The sequence below is a fragment of the Antennarius striatus genome, chromosome 15 (genome assembly GCF_040054535.1).
Source record: "Antennarius striatus isolate MH-2024 chromosome 15, ASM4005453v1, whole genome shotgun sequence".
Lineage (NCBI taxonomy): Eukaryota > Metazoa > Chordata > Actinopteri > Lophiiformes > Antennariidae > Antennarius > Antennarius striatus.
Genome location: NC_090790.1, coordinates 10,985,022 through 11,002,306, shown reverse-complemented (window position 1 = coordinate 11,002,306; position 17,285 = coordinate 10,985,022). Strand labels below are relative to the sequence as shown.

The 17,285-nt window shown below is 39.4% G+C and overlaps 1 protein-coding gene across 4 annotated transcripts; it reads right to left on the bottom strand.

The window, feature by feature from the left end:
• Positions 1 to 178: 178 nt before the first annotated feature.
• lhx6a (LIM homeobox 6a) lies at positions 179 to 15,581 on the bottom strand. Of its 4 annotated transcripts, none has more exons than XR_011038264.1 (9): positions 15,029 to 15,581; positions 13,986 to 14,057; positions 13,530 to 13,712; positions 11,440 to 11,561; positions 4,978 to 5,198; positions 3,027 to 3,127; positions 2,792 to 2,887; positions 2,452 to 2,606; positions 179 to 2,338 (listed from the first exon to the last, which is right to left on the bottom strand). XR_011038264.1 is itself a non-coding variant. In XM_068335698.1 (9 exons), exons 1-9 carry the CDS (start codon positions 15,104 to 15,106, stop codon positions 2,259 to 2,261), a joined length of 1,128 nt encoding a protein of 375 aa, XP_068191799.1. In that variant the 5' UTR covers positions 15,107 to 15,581; the 3' UTR covers positions 179 to 2,258. The 4 variants fall into 4 exon arrangements, 3 of the variants coding, with proteins under 3 accessions (XP_068191799.1, XP_068191800.1, XP_068191801.1); XM_068335698.1 differs by having other exon boundaries at positions 2,452 to 2,626; XM_068335699.1 differs by having other exon boundaries at positions 2,452 to 2,626; positions 4,978 to 5,195.
• Between the last annotated feature and the right edge of the window lie 1,704 nt (positions 15,582 to 17,285).

Here is a 17,285-nt window from a genome sequence, read left to right as displayed (position 1 = left end):
TTTGCACAATTATTGAAAGCATTCAAAGTATTTAAAATAATTTGGTGTTTGGTGTCTAATATGTGTTAAAACTTCAGTAAAAAGAAATTAGTCATTATTTGGTGCTCCGTTTAAGATTAGCATGATATGATCCCTGGTCTCCAAGGTGAGGGAGTTATCCTCTGCTAAAGCACAGGTAGTTAGAAGTAACAGCTGGGACCAAAGGTATGATCAACTGTCTCTAACAGATTGTGTTAGTTGTGGTTTGGATGTTCCTCAATCACCCTTCACAAAAATTGAATCAACGAGAAAATTGATCAACGAGAATTTCCTTTTGAAGGCTGTGTTCATTTCACAGTTTTCCCATAATGCACCTTTCCTACTTCATGGCAAGTAAAAATTTACAAAACACTCACAGAGAGAGGGAGAGAGTATGCAGTCCACAAAGTGTGAGTAAATATGCACCCAAACAATGAAATGTACCAAACTGCAAGCATATTAAGACAGTAGGACAATAGCAATAACTCTAAATCTAAAAAAACACACACAAAAGATCCACTATTACTTAATATATACATTTTTTATTTGTTTTTGTCCAATTGTCACACACGTTGTTATTGTGTGAATTATTGCTTTTTTTAATATATCCATAAAAATGATCCAAAAACCACAAAAATATCACATTCTATTTTATTGCATTTTAATACACAAAACATTTATGATGCACAGTCTATCAAATAAACTTTTTGTTTCATTTCTTGTTTTTTAACAAAAACAAAACAATGTCAGAGGGGGAAAGTGCTTTACAGGGATTTACCGTCTCAATAAATACAAGGACATTGAGGTCTTGTTGGATCCTGTTCTTCACACAATGGCCATGGCACGAAAATACAGATGCACATTCTCTACCCCTGCCAATACACACACACACACACACACACACACACACACACACACACACAGACACACACACACACACACACACACACACACACACACACACACACACACACACACACACACACACACACATACACACACACAGAAACAAACACTTGTATAACCACTGGTTCATTTTGTCCATATTGTACCAATACACCAACACTCCTTTTCCCTCCTTGTGTGAAAGTCAGACACACTGAGGCTGAACAAGCAACCATAAAAATTATAAATTAATGATAATACACTGAGTTGGAAATATGAAGATATTTAAGTTGCGACATGCTTTGTAGCAAAGGGACTGAAGGATGAGCTCAGAGACTTTGTTCTGTTTATAAATGTATTCTTCTATTGTGGCTTCAAATCTTCCGTTTGTAGTATTGCAGCTGTAATGTAACAGCACTAAGTCCTATATACTGTGCTTTATGGTATTTTTTCATAATATGCAGTCAAAATGCTGTATGTAGATATTTTTGATTTTCACCAATTTAAGATGTGTGTAATTTGTTCTGTACGATTAATTTAAAAAAACATCCAAATCTTTGTTTGGTTTCGAATTACAGCCTCCAATTTGAATCAGCCGATTCTTACTGTTTCTGGCACCAATGAAAATGATAAGGCACACATTATTTCACTGTTGAACAAAAAAAGAATCAGACTGTAAATCTTATTTCAGAAGAGAATTGAAAAAAAATTTAACTGGCAAGTTTTCTGACATGTCATTCCTAAAGGAAACATTTCAAAAGTCGAGATATTTCATTTACATGTAGGAATCCTTCATAGTTGCTTCAAAAGACAAGAGGGAGGTATCTTACCTCTAACGTGGTGTACTGAGTGGGCCCAGCCTTTGAGCCACAATGAAATTTCCCTCTTAAATTTCCCCCTCATTTTTTATCTTCTGTACTCAGACGGCTCTCAGGCTTCAATCCTGCATTTTGATCAATTCCATCTTTTAAATCTGCTCCACCGTCAAGTCAAGGGTGGATGAATAGAGAGGAGGATGCTGTACACGTGAAGCAAAATGGGTCCAGGAGGAGGTGTAAAATACAGTCAGCGAGTTCCTGCTCATAATATATGCTTCATGGGTCAGTTTTGACAGAATGTCTGCAGGTGGGATATTCCTGTCCTCAGAGAGAAAAAAGGACGGATGTGTCTAAGGTTTTCCTCTTCCTTCCATTTCTCCTTCTGTTTCCATGTGGTGGGAACTCCAGTATGCTGTGTCTTTTCTCCAGTCTGACTCCTGTGTGACCTCTGGGCAAGGCCTGCAGACATCAGTGGTGGAAGATTGGAGGGTTTCAATCCAGAGTTTGAGGGGTCATGAGGGTCGTAGTGGTGGAGCTCTAGCGGCTAAGGGGGAGCTGGGGCAGAGACATGGCCTGGTGAGGGAGACTCTGAGAGGTCAGCACTGAGAAGGGATGACCTGGAGAGCAGACAAAACACAAAAACACTTCAAATAAAAGTATTACCTGAAGAAGTGCCAGTGAAGTAAAACATTTTTTGCCTCTATATCCCACATAAAAGGAAACAACTCACTGTCGATGTACCCGTGAAGGGCCACCATGCGAGCCCGCTCAGGACTACCAAAGGGGGAGTAATGCAGGTCATCTGGCAGGGATGAGGGTATCCTGGACTGGGGATGACCTGGAGGAGCCCCATTGTGTTGGGGCGTGTGCTTTTTGTGTCTTGCTCTGCAGTTTTGAAACCACACCTATGAAGACGCAATGTAACCAGACATCATGTATCTATATCCTTAAAATGGGATGTGTTAATATATTTCAGAGGTGTGTTCGTACAAATTACAAATTTGTCTGAATATTTAAGTATGATTCTTTCCAATGCTTACTGCCAAAACTGGATTCATAGACATACTGACCTGTATTACTCTCCTGCTGAGGCCTGTCATATCAGCCAGCTTCTGTAGCGTCTGGGCATCTGGATTGTTATCCTGGGCAAACTGAGCCTGCATGATCTGTATTTTGAAACCAAACATTAGCCAAAAATAATTTGTTGCAGAAATCAGTTCATTACCAAAATGAATATATACTAGTTTTAATGTTCGAATTGAGAAACATGTGTCATATTTGAAACTCAACAGCTGCATGTCTGACCTGTAGCTGCTCTGCGGTGAAGGACGTCCGTGCCCTTTTAGCTGGTTTGGGTTGACTATCTTGTTCTGTTGGAACCGCTCCTTCTAACGTGATTCCATTGCCTGGAAAAAATAAATAAATTAAAAAGTAAGAGATAACAGATGAATATTCTTAAAAATTACAGTTTATCACATCCAAGATCACTCCTGTATTTGAGCCAGATAGAAGCAGGTCAGATACATCACGTTATTACAGTTTTTTTCAGTCGCTAACAAGCATTTGTTCAAACAGCAGTAACATTTTCAAACCTCTTAACACAGACTCATACCTAGAAAGCACGATTGACCAAATGGTTGATTTTCTTCTCAAAGACACATTTTGTTAAATAAACACTTTGTCTGCACACACACTTTACCAAAACACTGGATATTTGACTGAAAATTAAATTACTGTGTCAAACAATAATGCTTGTTTTCACTTCATAAGGTACATGCAGTCAATCAAAGTACACCAGGTTTCAAAATACTGGGTATCACTGACATTTGAAAAATTACAGACTTTTATGTCTCAGTTATAATGGTATTTACCTGCAAAATGTACACAAAATGTCTTGGTTGGGAACTTTATGTTCACATGCAATTTTCACATTCAAAAGCATTCCAGTAAAGAGCAAATAATTTTTTTTCCTTTACAGTTTATTACAGGAGGTACAGTAAAAATACTGTTTACAATATGATAGAAAAGAAAAAGCTTGCAGTGAACAAAATAGCCATGAAACACACAAGAGCATTCTGAACAAAAAATAACAACAACAGCAAAAAGCCCAGAAAAAAAGGGGGCGGGGGGCTACATAAAAAAACACAAAATTACTGTCTCTAATCTCTACGATCTCTGATATCATCCAAGGTGATGCACCTGGGTGAGAACCAATTGGTACGCCGGATCCACCCTTGGTAATGATCAGCTGTGTGTCAAAGGGGGGGCAGTGACTCAGTGGTAGAGCGGGTCGTCCACTGTTCCAAGATTGGCGGTTTGATTCCCCCTCCCCCTCCACCTCCCTCCTGACAGTGGGAGGTGTCAGCTCACCTCCTGAGCACTGCCGAAGCGCCCTTGAGCAAGGCGCTGTCCCCCTTACAAGTTGCTCATTTGGGCGCACCATAAAGGAGCTGCCCGCCACTCTACCCCCCCCCCCCCCTCCATGCGTATTATTGAAAAGGAAAAATGCGTAACCCTGTGTGTGTGAGTGTGTGTTCAGGGCCTTTTCACACTAATATATGCACATATGAATTACTAACACTAGAGTGTGCCACTAATTTCCCTTTCAGGATTAATTGAGTATATAAAATTAAAAAAAATATTCAATTGTTTGTTTATCAGCTGCGATATATTGTTTTTGAAGTGATATCATTGCAGAAGCAGAGGTTTTTATACTGTATCTAAGGTTTAGAATATTGTTGTTGCTATTGTGGGATGTTGTGTGTTAACATTCGTAAATAATAAAAAAAACAATTCATAATTTTGTTGGGAGGTATAGCTTGTCTGTTAAGAAAATGAAAGCATTGTGGAAATATGTTCTGTGACTGCATATTGAGTGAAAACAACTTGAAATGTGTGAATGGTATGGCCACAAAAGACCGATGCTGTGCTAATTGTGTTTAGAGTTTTGAAAATGTGACTGCTGTTTGGACAAACGCTTGTTAGCGACTGAAAAAAAACTGTAATAATATAAAGGTGCTAAAATAACATAAGGTTTGGCAAAAGTGACAAAAAATATGAGGGTGTGTGTGTGTGTGTGTGTGTGTGTGTGTGTGTGTGTGTGTGTGTGTGTGTGTGTGTGTGTGTGTGTGTGTGTGTGTATGCAGTCATAATTTTTGCATGTGCAAAAAGATATATATATATAAAAATGTGGATAAACTCTATGTAGCGAGGACAGTCACCAAAAAGTAGTAAATGTACCAAAATCTTTCCTCACCACTCTCAGCTGCTCGTTTGAGGTTCTCCACCATGGTGTCGTAGTGAATCCTGCACAGAACCTTCTCCTCCACCAAGCCAAACTCCTCTCCCGTGGATAACTGCCTTTTACATGAGTAGCAGGCAAAACATGCTAAGTGGTATGCATTTCCCCTGGCACGACGTACCCAGTCGCTGGCATAGATCTGCCGCCCACAGCGGGCACACTTAGTACCAAACCTACTGTGAGAGACAGAAAAAGAAAACAGAGACAGAGGGGCAGGAGAAGTGAGGCATTAGTGAGATAAAGATGAAGTAAAAGCAATATTGCAGCAGAGAAAGTTGCATTTTAAACCTCGTCTTGGGCTCCATAGGCATTACAGCTATAAAATTAAACGCAAACAGACACTCTTTCAGCTAAGGATACTTTAAGAGAGAATGAGAGAAGATACGTGTTTTTAAACTTTAGGTTTTGGCAGAAGTCAAAGAGTTTGTGGAATATACTCTGGAGAAGGATATGGCCTTCAGAAGAGTTCTGCTGCTGCTGCAAGCTGAGCCTTGAATGCAAACAAACCAACACCTGCAATTTCCTGGCTGATGTATGAAGGTCCTGACATGTACACTGGCTCAGTCACACACACGCACACACACACACATACACCAGGGAACACACCAACAGACATGTAAACTGGAGTGGTCTTACACGATGTAGGATGTAAAAAAGACTCGGATGACATCATTCTAGATCACTACGCTGTAACCGATAACAACAGTGAGGTCAGGCGGTCTATAAACTTAAACCACCTGATTTACTGTTCACAATGGGTGGGTAGCGTTTGGGGGCTCAGGGGCACAGAAGGAGACGATGAAAGATAAATGCACCGAAAGTCACAAGCATAGAGAGTTAAGAGTTGGCAAGCGCTTCCACAATGTCCTTCTGAACTCAAAACAGGAACAACAAACATTCTGTCAAAATTAGAAATATTTGACTGTGACTGAAGACAGAATGAGCCAAATACAAAGGAAGGCAGAGACAAATCTCAAACTAAGGATGTGAGTGTTTCTGAATGGGACACAAAAAAATGAATATTTCTGGGACATTTTTGAAGAGGTACTATTTTCAGCTGTGGATTGACACATATTTGGTCTTTTAGTGAGTGTACAGCAACAGAGCAGTGCGAAATGTCTCAAATTAAGTTGTGCTGTTTTTATAAATTTAAGAACTGTTTATTGAGACAACTGATCTATATCGGGTATTGGCTATATATTCCAGACTTTTAGGATTTTGTTTTAAAAAAATAGAAATACACGCTATCAGCAGCAATATCCTTTAGCTGAGCAGCTGGTATGGTTAAAATTGAAAAAAAAAAAGCTTTATACAAATGAAATATTATACAAATCTCCTGCTGGACATTAGAATCAGAAAAGATTGAGCCTGTTCTTTAAATAGCACATTGTGGGTTTAATGGGTATAAAATGATTTAGGTTTGTGAAGGTTATGATTAGGTTAAGAGTCATTGTTGAGGTGAGCAGCTGCCAATTCTGGTGAAGCAGGCAGGATTTGAAAGCAGTGAAATCCTTCGACGCTAAAACTGTGGGGAGGAGGAATCACAGCAACATTGCTTCAGCTCAAATTAAAAATGTTTCCGTATTTATGTTCTCTAGAAGAGGCGCTGACCAGATGTTACAAGCAAATGGCAGACTCTTCATTTCAAACAGTGCTATTGCTCCCTATAATTTAACCAATCTTATTTCAAAAGACAAAGGAAATTTTTTTTTTTAAAATTAATTCAAGCAAAGTATCACAAAGAAGAGACAAATTCAAAGACTGGTCGATGGTTGAAAGGTACAAAGGCGGCAAGAGTTGGTGAGGGCAGGATGAAAAGAACAGACATGGAGAGAGGAAGTAAGTGGCTGAGGGAAATAGCAGAGAGCATCATGGCTGAGAAAGAGGGAGCGAGAGAGGGAGGGAGACAGAGGGAGAGAGAGAGAGCGAGGGAGAGAGAGAGAGAGCAGGGGAAGGAGAGCACAAGGGTTGCCAAGTGAGTGGGTTTGGCAGCCCATCAGTGCAATCAAGTCCACTCTATCTGGGATGAAAGCATACTATAGCCCTGGCATCTCATGGCCTCATACCCCTACTCATGTATATGAAGTCAGTCGGCCACAAGTAACGTGTAGTGATGGAGAATATTTAAAGTTCATTTTTAAACGCCTCCTGTCTGAGGATCTCTGCCATTCGTCTGGTTGCTGCCTTTTTCAGTTGTTTATAATCATCATAACACAACATGCACAGAGTATTTAATTAATGCATCAACATCCTAATAAAAAAAACTGAGCATGGACATTTTACCTGGCATAACATTCAAGTCATTTCAGCATTACCGCAGTAAATCCACTGGGGAAACAGTCTTTTTGATTACCTTGAAATAAAATCAACTGGCATGGCACTTACAAGGGGCTTAGGTTGTCAGTGATATTTGCAACTTGACCAAAAAAACCCTTAAAACTCAATAAAGCCATTCCGGAGACAAATCGACTCCAGGGCTTATGCTGCGCTGAGCGTATGGCATCATTTTAGATGGGAATGGGGAATACCAAGCTTTTTCTACAGTAAAGAGGAAAACATTGTGGAACACTGCAGCTAATCTAGCATGACAGCTTGTCAGTTTCATGCTACGAGACAGAACCCAGAAAAGCTGCAAATCATCCCCTTTCGTAAAGCCCTCCTCCTTTGCGTCCGTCTCCCTCCTTCTGCCCTCTTCCTTTTTTGTATCTTGTTTTGTCTTTGTACCAAAAACCTGGCGTTTATTTTAGTTTGTTGTCGGTTCTCACAGCCTCCTATATCACTCACAAGAAGAAAAATGCTCCACCACATAAGTCTCTTTTACCCCAGACTCTCTATCTTTCATCTAAACCATGCTTTTCTTTTCTTTTTAACCTTATTTCACCTGCTGCTGAAAGAGGGGCTTGAGGAGGTACATGTTTTTTGGATTATTTCTGATGTGCTATAAGAATACTTTAATCGCTATTAAATTTGCCCTAAGAGATTTCCAGCTTGACTTTGTGGTCTTGAGACGTGAGGTTCATGTTAAGCCTTTGAAAGACAGTCTAAGACAGGATAACATACTTAACAGACAACTTCTTTTAACACATTTATCATTACATTATCATTCTCAGCTCATACAGGCTGCAGTTTCTCTTGAAATTATTTTTCTATTTCCTTGATGAGCAGACCGTTTTCTTATTGTGTGACAGATTTCTTATTATAATTTTGATTAATTCAGTTCTTCATAAAACTCAAATCCTTCTGCAATTTACTCGTACTTGTTGCTATATGGGGACCTAATCTGCTAATCAGAGGTGGATCGGTGAATAATTATTATTAGGCACACACACATATACAGAGGCATGTACACCTACGCATGTGCACACACCTCACACACAAAACTCCCTGCAACCATGGATTCTGGTTACACTGTTAGAATCCCAGGGTGCCCCTGATTAGTGCAGCAATGCAACTTCCTGTGTGGCCTGCAGCTCAAAAATGAGTATGATGTTTCTATGAGTGGGGTTCAGAGAGGCGAGGGGGTCATGGCAGGAGCCTGATAAAGAAATGGTTTGCATTTGTATGTGTGTGTGTGTGTGTGTGTGTGTGTGTGTGTGTGTGTGTGTGCGTAAGTGTGTGCGTAAGTGTGTGCGTATGTGTGTGCGTATGTGTGTGTGTATGTGCGCACGATGGTGTTTATGTGCAAGCCCTTGAGGCTTGACATAGGTTTAAGAAGCACAGCATGAGCTCTGTCCTGCACCCCGATGTCGACATAAACTAGCCACTTTCCTTCCGCCAAACACACACACACATACACATCACACAATCACACACGCGCACACACGCGTATGGAGGGAAACCCACTCTGATTTCCTGCTATTACGCCCCATTAAAGTAGCTGTCAGTCCAAAGCCAGATGAGAGCCTGACACAGATGAGGAAATATCTCCAGAGGTTTGAAACCAGCCCAAAGGATCTGGACTCACAGTGGTGTTTAGCCTAGTTTAAATCTGGCCTAAACCCAGATTACAGTTTATATTTACAGAGGTAACCTTTGTGCAGGCCCCAGCCCTGCAGCAAAGCACCACTGTTAAGAGTTTCTAAAAAATTTTTTTTCACTTTTCAGAGTGAATTTTAAGAATATTTCAACAAAACTACAAATATTCTTATGCCAATTAGGAATTTTGCCCAGAAATTGCAGCCATACTTGGCTGAATACATGCAGTTTGCATAATGGCTAATAATTCCATCAGCGATATTCAACATATCCAGAATATCAAAATGTATCTATCAGCACTTTGCTACTAATTTTGAAGTCATTCTATACAGAAGTTATACAGTTATCAATCTAATATTTAATCCTAAGGATGAAACTGACCAAAACAGACCATTTGTGGTCATTGTGAAGGTGTTTCTTTTCATAAAGCATATATCTGTGAAACATAAACTGTCCCAATCATCAAACTCAAAAAGAATATTTTAAAAAAGCACCAGAAACATGGTTATACATGCAGAGATCTGTATTCCTACACAGCCTTGGGAGTTTAAATGGGATATGAGAGATAGGATATTAGGCCATGCAGATTGTATTGGTTTATTAGATTTAGCCAAACACTATCACATTTATTTTTCTCCACTACTATTTGCACTGCTTTATTTATATAAAATTGTATTTGAAATGTATGTGTCAGTTTCACCTAACAGATACAGAGTGGGAAGAAAAAAGGTTAAATTGAGGTTAGCTGTGGCTCCAGCTAGTTTGTGAGCAGCATAGTTGTTGTTGTTGTTGTTGTTTTTATACTAGCCTCATTTTTATCATGCTTTTCGAGATCAAAACGATAGGATTACTGTAAAACATCCCTGAATTTCATATAATCAGAGGATAGAATTCCTATAAGGACACAAGTGGTCCAGGGACAGTTCCCTAATTCTCTGTCAGATTGTTAATCCACTTTATCTACTCCTGGTTCTGGTTGAGGGCAAGAGAGGCGAACTTTATAGAGGTTAATAAGTGGAAAACTTATTGTGATGAAGCCAAAATCACTGTTTTGTGGAAAACATCATCAAAATGATTGACAACTTCTCGACATACTTAAATAAACGGACATCTTAGTGTATGTTTATGTATGTGTGTAGGCTGAGTCAAAGAGCAAGTGTGAGTCAAGGAGCTGCAAAGAGGCAACGTGTGAAAGGCATTGGTTTTAATAGGTGGATGTTAATGTTTCACATTCATGTGTGTGTGTGTGTGTGTGTGTGTGTGTGTGTGTGTGTGTGTGTGTGTGTGTGTGTGTGTGTGTGTGTGTGTGTGTGTGTGTGTGTGTGTGTGTGTGTGTGTGTGTGTGTGTGTGTGTGTGTGTGTGTGTGTGTGCGGCGGTGGGTCTGTTTAGTTTGGAGAGGAGTCACGTTCGGATCACAAGTTGCTGACCAGGCACTAGGGGGAAGTCTAATTGCTGGTCTGGAGGCCTGAGGGTCTGCTGTGGGGATCGACTAATTGCTGGTGATTATAAACCTCAGCGCGGTGGCTTGGTGTCAGGTTTCGATCAAACTAACACCGAAGCTCACTCGTGGGTCGGAGCAGACAAGCGCGCACACACACACACACACACACACACACACACACACACACACACACACACACACACACACACACACACACACACACACACACACACACACACAAACTGACGTGTACAAACGTGAACTTGTGTCCATTCACTTCATATGAATCAATTTAAGTTTACACATACGGTTGTTATACAGAACAGCCACCACTGATAAAATGCTGTATCTTCAAAAAGATTAAATTCTACGTGCGCGTGTACGCGCGTGATTTTGCGTGTACGCGCCCGAGTATTTGTGTGTGGTCACGGGGTTTGAGTTTATATAGCGCGCAGAAATCGTTTAGTGGTAAAATAAAAACTGGTTAATTCCCCTCTGGTCTGATATAATTCACGTCAAATGAATCACCAGAATATTCCAGCGCCGTTTCGAACGAGTCACTTTGGTAAAATGTGATCCCAGACATCCTCCATATAACCGGTACATTCTACCATCCAAAAAACTGCAACGTGGTCCTTTCGGCTTTACAAGATTACGCATGTGATTTTATAAAATATATTCGAGGAGACACTGGATATTATTTTATTTCCTTCAGTGGCTGCTGTAAATCGTGTGTTCTGGATAGCCATAACAAACTGGTGGCTCTTTCAGCGGTGTGGCTGAAGACTTTTATTTTGTTACAGAGCTTGAGGGTTCGTGAAAAGGTCTTTCAAGAAGACATCAAGTAACCCGCATATCTCAAAGGAAGTGTGTGTGTGTGTGTGTGTGTGTGTGTGTGCGTGCGTGTTGGTGAAGGAGATAGAGAAGTGGGGGGGTGGGGGATCTATGCTTGCAGAGTGGACTTTATGTTTTTGGAAACACGGCCATAAACTTACCCTACCTGAAATAATCCATTTTACAGAAGATCTCCTTGTTCTTGATGTAACAGCTGCTGTGCTGACGTAACGACGTCCTGCAGACGGAACACTCCAGACAGCGCACGTGCCAGATCAGGTTGTTCACCTGCAAACACACGACGTCCCCGTCAAAGCACTGGTGATAAATCACTGGGGGGTGGGGGGGACACGGCTGTTACAGTATCGATTATTCCTCCAGATGTAATTGATCAGCGATCAGCAGACGTTATTATATTAAGGTAATCTTTATCATAATTATTTTTTACGTTAGAGCCATATGATTTAATTAACAACACAATGATTTTCCACAACTCTTCTATAGTGGTGTTTAATAAGGAGCTTCTATATCAAAGCATATAATACATTTCCGTTATAATTTCATTATCGATATGGAGTTAAACAGATCATCTACATCATGTTTTCCTATAGCACACACATATATTCTATTCTTATCAGATAGTTTACTATTCCCGAAATTGAGTCATTTTAATTATCAAATAAAGCTACAAAGTAATAAATTGAAATATTGTGCGTATAGTTAAATATTTTGTAGCCCTGTAGATCTTTGGGAAATATCGAATCAAATGTTAAGGTTCCAGTTCAGATTATTGGGATATTGGGAAGTAAACACCCCTAAGAACAGATTTTTCAGTCGTATAAAACGACATCAAACCTCCCGCAGTAACTGATGCAATAAATTTAATTAGTTTGACGATTTTCAGACAGCAGTATTATGCTAAAAAATAAAATAACGTGGTTATTTAAAGCAGGACGTTCATCATGAAGTGTGTCTGGTACAGGCCTGAGAAACCGTTAAAAAGTTAGTCTGTCTAAACTCACACAAATGTCTAGTCAACGCTCTTTAAATTACGTAATTAATTCGTAAGTTCAAAACATTTACTCTGATCGATGAATTGCTTCTAAATCATTCACCTGTAATTTTTAAAATATCAATTTCACCCAAGTTATCAAATTATTAATGAGTAGAAACCCGGAGTGGTTCATTTAGTTTGGTCTGTAAACATTCATTTACAAAATCTATAGAGAAAATAGCTAATTAATGTTTTAAACAAGACAATTTATTTTCAAAAATTGATGTAATTTTCTGTGTGTTTATCTCTTTATTGCAGTTGCCGAGATCTATCATCTTTATATTAGAGTAGCTCACAAAATTTTAAAAAAAAAAAAAAAAAAGCCTGTGGTTTTAATAGCAAGCTGGTCAAAAAATAATTTCTGTCTTCATTTAAAATAAAAATATTGTAGACTTTCTGTCTAAAAACTACAGATCTGAGTAGAATAACTATTCCAGTAGTTCCAGTCCAAACAATCCCCTTCCGTTCTCATCTCTGAGATAAAAACTGATATCAGACGAATGACCTTCACGCTTCCTGACAAACACACATTCAAACACACATTCACACACACATTTAAACACACATTCAAACACACATTTAAACACACATTTAAACACACATTTATGCCAAGCAGAGAATTATTTGCGTGAAACACGCGACCGCACGCGACAAGGCGCACTGACGTTTTAAAACAAAAACATTCTTTTCGTGTGTGTGTGTGTGTGTGCGTGCGCGTGCATGCGTGCGTGTGCGTGTGTGTCCTCTCCAAAAAAAAAAAATCGCGGTTTTATTCTTGTCCTGTTAGTGTTACGATAGAGAAAAGATCGATTCCATCTAAATTAAATCGTGCAATGGTTTATATAAATGTATTGTAAAGTAGGATGTATCTGTTTATAAGGGCTGTGTTTATTTATACGCAGATTATTATGACTAATATTTACCCCAATGTTCAGTCTATGTTGTTGTTTTTTGTATTTGTTCTTTTTTTTTTTTTCCCAGAGTCTAATGAAATACTTCAGACGCCCTAAGGCCTTCTGTTTAATCCACGGAGGGGATAAATATAGAAAAATACACGCAGAACACAAATCCAAAGCAAAACAGCACCAGAGCAACCGCTTTTTTATGACCTGGTCTAGGAAAAAGCGAACGGTCTTAACGAATAAACGAGATGATATTTTTCTATGCAGCCACTCAATCTGGTTTCATCGATTTCATCTCACCTTCAGCAAGTATCTGTCCAGGATCTCCTGACCGCAGCTGGCGCACATGTTCTTCCCAGTGGACGGCACCGAGCTGGTGGTGGAGGTCGGTGAACACACGGAGGGAGTGGATGGCGTGCTGGGTGACGAGCGAGTGTCCTCCCGCTCCATGTTGGACCGCTGGGATTCTCCGTCCGAGTGTGACTAGAAGAGGGCATCAGCAGAGCTCAGTAACACACAGAATCATCCTCATCCGCGCTGTTCCAGTCTGCGGTTGTCGCCATTTTCAATGAAGTATTCTATAATGTGCGTAATACATTCATACATACACATATAAGCCTATACGTGCATGGCTCCTGTCTGCGTGCGTTCGGTGCGCACGGGGTGGAGCGATCAGCGATCAGCTTTACGCGCAGCGTAGAAGCGTTGAATGATCAAGACACAATGATCAGAACACAAACGGGGAATAAAGCTCACCATTGGCGCGCGTTTCGAGTCCACACTGCAGCGCGAGGCTCCCGGTGTACTCAGATGTTCACTAGAGATCACCTATAAGACAACGTTCAGTAAACCACTAGTCTTCATCACTCTTCTTCATCGCCGGTCTAATCCTCAGCTGACAAAATCCTCTGGAGACATTTGCACCCCAACTCCTTACAAACTACTCCTATATAAAGTCGTCCTGACAATAAAACCTGGTTAAAGCGGTTCAAAAGAGAGGGGGTGGGGGTGGGGGGGCACGCAACAAAAGGCACATTTTAATCAAGCTATTTCAATTTGGATTGATTTTTCCCTTCCCCTTAACCCATGCCTCTCAGAATAGGATTTTCTTCGCAATCCAGGACATGAGAGTGAAGGGGGTGGATGGGGGGGGGGGGGAGAGAGAAACTACCTGTAATTACAAATAGCTTGAAACGCGATGGATAAGAGCGACCCAGAGTGTCAATTTCAACTGTCAATCAGAAAAAGGCAACGGGTCACCCAAAGAATTGCAAATTTGATTTTTAATGGCTGTAATTAAAATCCAATTCTTCTCAGGCGAGTTGGCAGCGCTCGAGAGGCTCGCGGACCGCAAATCAAGCTATTCATAACAGGGAGGCGCGTGCCTCTTCACGGCGGCTGGCGCGTGCAGTTGATCTCAACGCACGAGAAGAGATTCTTGTGACATCACAGAGAGACAAAACAAATGTCACACTCGATGCTGTGGGCTACAAAGGCGTGTTTTTGTTTTTGTTTTTTTTGTTTGTTTTTTTACCCTAGTGGACACAGATCCGCTGAACGTTCATGAATTGATTGATTTTTTTATTTTTTTTTGAGAAATGAAAGGATTTCGTTCTGATGGTTATCACTTCAATCACATATAATATAGAATTAATGAGATTTTTGTCATCACATTCGAAGGAAAATAAATAACCCGAGGCCCAAACAATGCATGCGTGGGTGCCTCTCCGGTTTCAACATCTATTACGCACAAAATTTAAAAAAAAAAAAAAAACGAATCCATTCCCATTTGTTATTACCTGCTTCGTGGGAATTCCTTCGGATAGAATCTTATTTCCCTCTGAAAGAGGGGACAAAACTTCATTTTTCCAATACATGAACTCCTGGAGTCTCACAGCGTGTTTCAGTGTCTCCAAAGTCTGTGCGTGCGATCAGGAGAAGATTCGGCGATGGGCGTCAGAACTTGTATCATCCGTGCCATGCATAGACTCGGGTGTAAATGGCGCAGATTGTAGGTTGTTGTTGTTGTTGTTTTTTAACGCGAAATATCTTCTTTTCCTAAAACACTGCCGGTCATGACGATCAGACACAATAACGAAGCTGTTGCAGGGGCGAGAAGCCGCTTGCCGCTCCGCAGAAAGCCTTATTTAGATCAGAAAGAATTCTTCCTTTCTCCGTGTTCCCCCTCTCCACTTTTTGGGAAGGAGTATATTTACAGGAAGCGAATCGAATTGAGGTGTTGGCAGCTTTTACTCCAAGGCTTCACAGGTACGGGGAGACTACAAGGCTGCAAAGTCGACGTGAGCGCAACAAGCAGAAGCAGTGTCTGTGTGGAGCTGCAGTGAAAGTTGGTGCGGCTCTCTGGCCTGCCTTATAGTTAAAGAAGGGGGAGGGTGAAGAAAGAGTTTCATATGCGTGAGAAGGGTGGACACACTTTGAAACTGTTATGACAGAAACTTATTCAAACTGCATCTTGGGTATCGGAGACATTTCTATCGGCTGCCAGACAAAAAAAAAAAAAACTACCCAAAGTAAATTATAGTTATTTATATAATTACTATTTATTTGCTGCCAAAAATATACAACAACATTTTGACGCACATCTCCAACGCAGTGATTAACAACATATAAATATACCTTTTTATATAGCGTTCTGATTAATATGTAGTTTGTATTTCAGCCTAAAGGAATTTAAGAGAAACGGAAAAAATAACAGTACCGTAAAGCGTTTATGTGAATTCCATGTTATAAAGCATAATTTAATGAATTCAAATGTTCAGTGTATTATTACACATATTCTAGACATATTAATGACCTTTACTATGATGAAATGAGGCTTCTTTTTAACGTTAGATCTTCGTTTTTACGGGAATTAAAAAATTGTTTAACATTTACATGTGATATCTAAAATTAAGAACACATACTGAATGTATGGTTGACAAATACATATTTGGAATTTTTAGATAAGAAGAAGTGCAATGAAGTGTATACAGATTAAAATAATTAGATATTAATTAATGGTTGTATTTTTTGTAATTCTGGGTTTTTTTTAAACAACTGGTTTATAATATAATCCAAACAGTTATTTGTATATGTAAACAGTAGAGAAGCTCAAAAATAATAAATGAAGTCCTTAGAAATAACTCAAGGAGGGTTTTGACGAACGGGAAGCCTACAAATTACAGGATAAAAGCCCACACAGTGATTTAGATTGACGTGTCAATGAAACAAGGACCACACAATTATCTGTAAATGTATTAATCTGTTGTAGAAAAGACCTCATCTAAATAAAATCTTTTTTTTTAAAAAGGAAGGGGGTTCATTATTTTAGAGTAAAAGTCAACATTTACTCAAGTTAAAACAGATTTTTAATAGGTATTTTATCGTAAAAAGATAAAACAGGTATTTTAAGTAGAAAAAATGAAGCGATTTCACAAAATATTTCTTTTTTTTTTAAAGTTATGTGTCACGATGTTGGATTTGAATAATTTGATGCGTAGAAAAAGACGCTCTTTCATTGCATCTTGTGTAATTACATCTCTGCACCCCTGCTGCTACACGACCTGAGCAAAACACTCTGGTGAACTCTTATAAACGTTGAAGCTCCGAAAGACCTTTGGCTGGTAAATTTATTCATCAGGCAATCAAATTCAGACTAAATTTCACTCTGCTCCTCCTTCCTCCCCTTTAATAACCTAACATTTCACACCTGTTCCATGGACAATATGGAATACACAAAATGTATGTTTTCAAATAAATTACATAAATTTAAAAAAGTTCTAAAAATAACAAAATTGAAGTTTGTTAGACTGCATAGGAATTAGTATGGGCAGCCCTCAACATGCCAAATGCTATGATAGCCATACTATTAAAGAAAACTTGGTGATAATTGGCATATTATGAATAGCTGTTATGGTCAGATGAATGTTTTTTTTTACTATAAGCATAACAGTGAAGATAATAATGGTAGTGGATAACTGTGGATTTAATTCTTGTGAGTAGTTCTTTGAATAACCCATTACTAAAATGCAGATGTTTTGCCAAATTTCTTACAAT

Excerpts from the sequence above, each read along its gene's own strand:
- lhx6a (XM_068335698.1), bottom strand. The coding sequence starts at position 15,106 with ATGTATTGGAAAAATGAAGTTTTGTCCCCTCTTTCAGAGGGAAATAAG. Across the intron at positions 13,713-13,985 it reads ACTCGAAACGCGCGCCAATG|TCACACTCGGACGGAGAATC; the intron begins GTGAGCTTTATT and ends GCCCTCTTCTAG. Across the intron at positions 3,128-4,977 it reads CAAACGAGCAGCTGAGAGTG|GCAATGGAATCACGTTAGAA; the intron begins GTGAGGAAAGAT and ends TATTTTTTCCAG.